At 38.5% G+C, this 3,744-nt stretch overlaps 1 protein-coding gene across 1 annotated transcript in view; it reads left to right on the top strand.

Moving 5' to 3' along the window:
- Positions 1-3,744, top strand: part of RASA1 (RAS p21 protein activator 1) — a gene marked incomplete in the record, with an annotated part of 47,192 nt that overhangs the window by 15,506 nt on the left and 27,942 nt on the right. Inside the window, 3 exon segments of the mRNA XM_072416181.1 lie at positions 1,013-1,165; positions 2,322-2,457; positions 2,844-2,914. Coding sequence (XP_072272282.1) covers positions 1,013-1,165; positions 2,322-2,457; positions 2,844-2,914 — 360 coding nt within the window.

The following is a 3,744-nucleotide window of genomic DNA, read 5'->3' as shown; positions in this document are numbered from 1 at the left end:
TAAAAAAAAAAAAAAAAATCTTCCCAACTCTTTTGAAGTTTTAGGACCAGTAAAAAGTCAATATTTAATGTTCAGTTATGGCTGCTTTTCTGCATCAGTCATTTAAGTTCTCGTACAACACAACTGTAAAATCCAGAGACGATGTTCAATCCAACATAAGGTGTATGGCATCTTAAAATAAAACTAAACTTATTAGTGGGTGGTGAGCTTCTGCCATAATCGGCAAGTATGCATAGCACATACTTACCTAGTATAGTCGCTGCCCAGAGATGCAATCCTCATCACTGAGTTACATTATCCCCGAGAATGGCGTGCACAATGCCAAGCTCTAAGCTGCACTGTATAGTCAATAACAAAAAACCATCAGGAGCCAGCCAGTTTTTTTTCCCCCATTGCATTTCAGATAGCACCTCCTGGTAGTTTTCTGCTTTTTCATTTAGGTCTTCTTAAAGATATGTTTATTTATTTATGTATTGAATAGAAAAAGATACAAATGTTCCAGTTCTATTTTTTGACTACTTTAATAACATTTAGTAATGCACATTTATGCAGTAATTTCCATTAAAAAAAATCTGATCATATTTATTTTTGACTAGCTTTCTGGTAAATCTTGAGGTTTTTCTGATCACCATCATCTGAGCTGGATGATTGCAGTGCCAGGATTTTTATGGAGCTTAGAATGTAATTTATTTACATTTTTTAAAACTGATTTGAAACCGTTTCCAAGTAGTAACAATATTGAAATTTTTTTTGTAGCAGAAAAAAAGTTTAGCTTGAACCAGATCAAAGTTAGAATAAAGCTCTTGCTCGTCACCGGAGAGGGATTTGTGGTATAGGTAAAAATCTGTGTGTTATGAGTAAATAACTATTAATAGGCCCCAAATGTGTCAAAATCTTTCAGATTTCAATTGGCTAAAAAAGCTCATTAGTGAAGGGGGGCAGCACAAGTTTCAGTTTGCTCTGTTCTGCTTTATTTGAATTTAAATAACACATTCTTTCTGCTTTATTTCAGGTGGTATCATGGAAAGCTAGACAGAACAATTGCAGAGGAGAGGCTGCACCAAGCTGGAAGGACGGGAAGCTATCTGATCAGGGAGAGTGATCGCAGACCGGGGTCATTTGTCCTTTCCTTTCTTAGTAAAACAAATGTCGTCACACATTTTCGGTAAGTTATATAATATAAATTATGTAATCTGGTATGCTCAAGTCATCCAACCATCAAATTTCCAAGCAAGTCATCCAACTAACAAAACACAGTAGAGCTGTCTGGGGTTTTAACAGGCAAAGGATAATACACTCTCAAAAATGAAACAACGTTTTCACTTTTCAAAGAATTTCCAAAAATATTTCATGTTCTGAATGGTCACATAACCCCAATAACTGCATTGACACAGAAGTTGGCCTCTTCAGGTTTTGAAAAGCTGCAGTGGATGATTGCTTCAGGTAAAAAAAATACCCTATATTATTAATACCCTACAACTATTATTTTCTCATTTAAATTTTTCTTATAAAATACCCTGTAGTCATTTCTTCTCCTGTAGTGCCATTTCTAGGTGCAGGGGACCAAAATGTGGTAAATGTGCTGTGTCCTCTTGAGCTGGCATCAGTCACAGACTAATTTTCTGCCTCTCAGTAGCAAATATGAACTGTCCACATCAGTGGTCGCCAACCTGTGGTCCCCGAGAAAATTTTAGTGGTCCGCGGCTCTGGCCGGAGCCCCACTCCGAGCTTCAGGAGAAGGACCCCGCTGGCGGGGCGCACCAGCCAGTGACGTGGACCATGTCCCCCGTACAAATTACTGGCTCAGAAGTGGGCGTGTTGTCTCTAGACAGAACTCGCCCACTGTCCCATAGCAAGCTCTGATCTGCGATGGGGGAGTGGGCAGGATTATGTCTTTATGACGTCACTAGGTTTCTCCCCCTTTGGGTGACACCTGGCTCCCCATACACGTGCGGTCTAGAGCCGGTAATTTTAGTGGTCCGCAGGACTGCAAAGGTTGGCAAGCACTGGTCCACATCACACAGGCAGTGATGTGGGTACTCAAAGTGGTTCTGCTTCCCTTAAGGAGGAGAGGAGGGAAGATTCAGTATTGGAGTATGATGTGGCTGCAGCAAATGATGCAGTGTAAATTGCTAAAACACATAGCGGCCGGTATGTGCTAGATTGTGTTCAGGTCAACAAAAGATAATTTTTTTTTTTTTTTTTCTTAGGGTTACTTTTCCTAATGATAGCCTGTTAGGCTGTGTGATGAACTTTTCGTCTTTTTTTCCCTACAGTACAAATAGTTTGAAATATGTGCATATCTCTACGCTTCTTTTTAGGATTATAGCAATGTGTGGCGACTTCTACATCGGAGGGAGACGGTTTTCTTCACTCTCAGATCTCATAGGATACTACAGTCATGTGTCATGTTTACTAAAGGAAGAGAAGCTTTTGTTTCCTGTGGCTCCTCCAGAGGCAAGTGTTACATGATGCAGTGTAAATCCATTTGCACCTGAATGTGGCTTGACCCAGAATCCTTCCATAAGAAAAGTTACATAAAACATTGATGCAAGCAGTTGTGCTCAAAACCCCCAAGGAAAATCTTTTACAGTACAAAGAAGTAAATGGCATGCACCATTTGTAACTAAATACAATTAGTATTAGATATTATATGGGAGATAATAAATAAGGCTTTTATTTACTAAAATGAGTTTCTTAAGTTCAGTTCGGCTTTAAAGTGGAACTGTAAATTCAAAAAAATAATTGTGAGCGAGCATACTTTACCTGTAGGGGGACACTCAGGCAGGTTTGGTTCACCAACTGTTTATAGAGAATATTTATTTGTACTTTCCTTTTTGCAGCCTGTAGAAGACAGACGGAGAGTTCGTGCCATTCTTCCATACACTAAAGTTCCAGAGACAGATGAGATAAGGTAAAAAACTATTTAAGGGTTCCCTATTCCAACTATGATGTAAAAATGATTTAACCACTCCAATTCTTCCACCTGTATACCCTATGTGAGTAAGAGAAATGTATTGTTTTCTATAGGCCCATTCATTTGCTACAGATTTGTTACGTATTTTTATTTGGAATTTTTTTAACTCTATTGGGATGCTGTACAATGAAAATAACATTCTGAACATTTGAAAATCATTGAAATATTATTTGAAAAAAGTACAAAGACAACATATCACATAATTTTTTACATTTTTAAAAAAAAAAAACTAAACTTTCTTTTTTAAATTTAATGCCAGCAACACTGCTACACAGTTCGCTGCACCTCACAGGATGTTGGCACTTCAACCACATTCAACCTTAGCGCAGTGTGGTTGGAACGAGTTCCCTATTCCAGTCTGTGGTTGTGTGACTGGCTGCTCAAGGAAAGCTGCAAACTACAAGTTGGGTCCAGGAATCGTGACGCAAACCAATACAACCCCACACACAAAATGGTTTCAAACTGCTTCTATATAGTTGAACGGGCAGCTGGAAGAGTAACATTGTTTCCTGAATCATATTTATAAATAGCTACTACTTAGCCTGATATAGGTTTTACACATGTGGATGCAGCACTTATCTGAGTTCACAGACAAAGATTTTTCAGAAGTTGTCTGGGTCCATGCGGAATAGTTTGGTTTGAATACACTGCTGTCTGTAGGCCCAGCGATTACAGCTATCTAACACTGGTTTGTTTTTAACTTTTGCATACAAAACATTTCCCTGGATTCTCAGAATCATTTGATGATACCAGAGAAATTTGAAAAA

This window comes from Pyxicephalus adspersus, chromosome 6 (assembly GCF_032062135.1).
Source record: "Pyxicephalus adspersus chromosome 6, UCB_Pads_2.0, whole genome shotgun sequence".
Taxonomy (NCBI): Eukaryota; Metazoa; Chordata; class Amphibia; order Anura; family Pyxicephalidae; genus Pyxicephalus; species Pyxicephalus adspersus.
The sequence above is the reverse complement of the archived record's forward strand: the minus strand, read 5'-3'. Positions and strand labels throughout refer to the sequence as shown.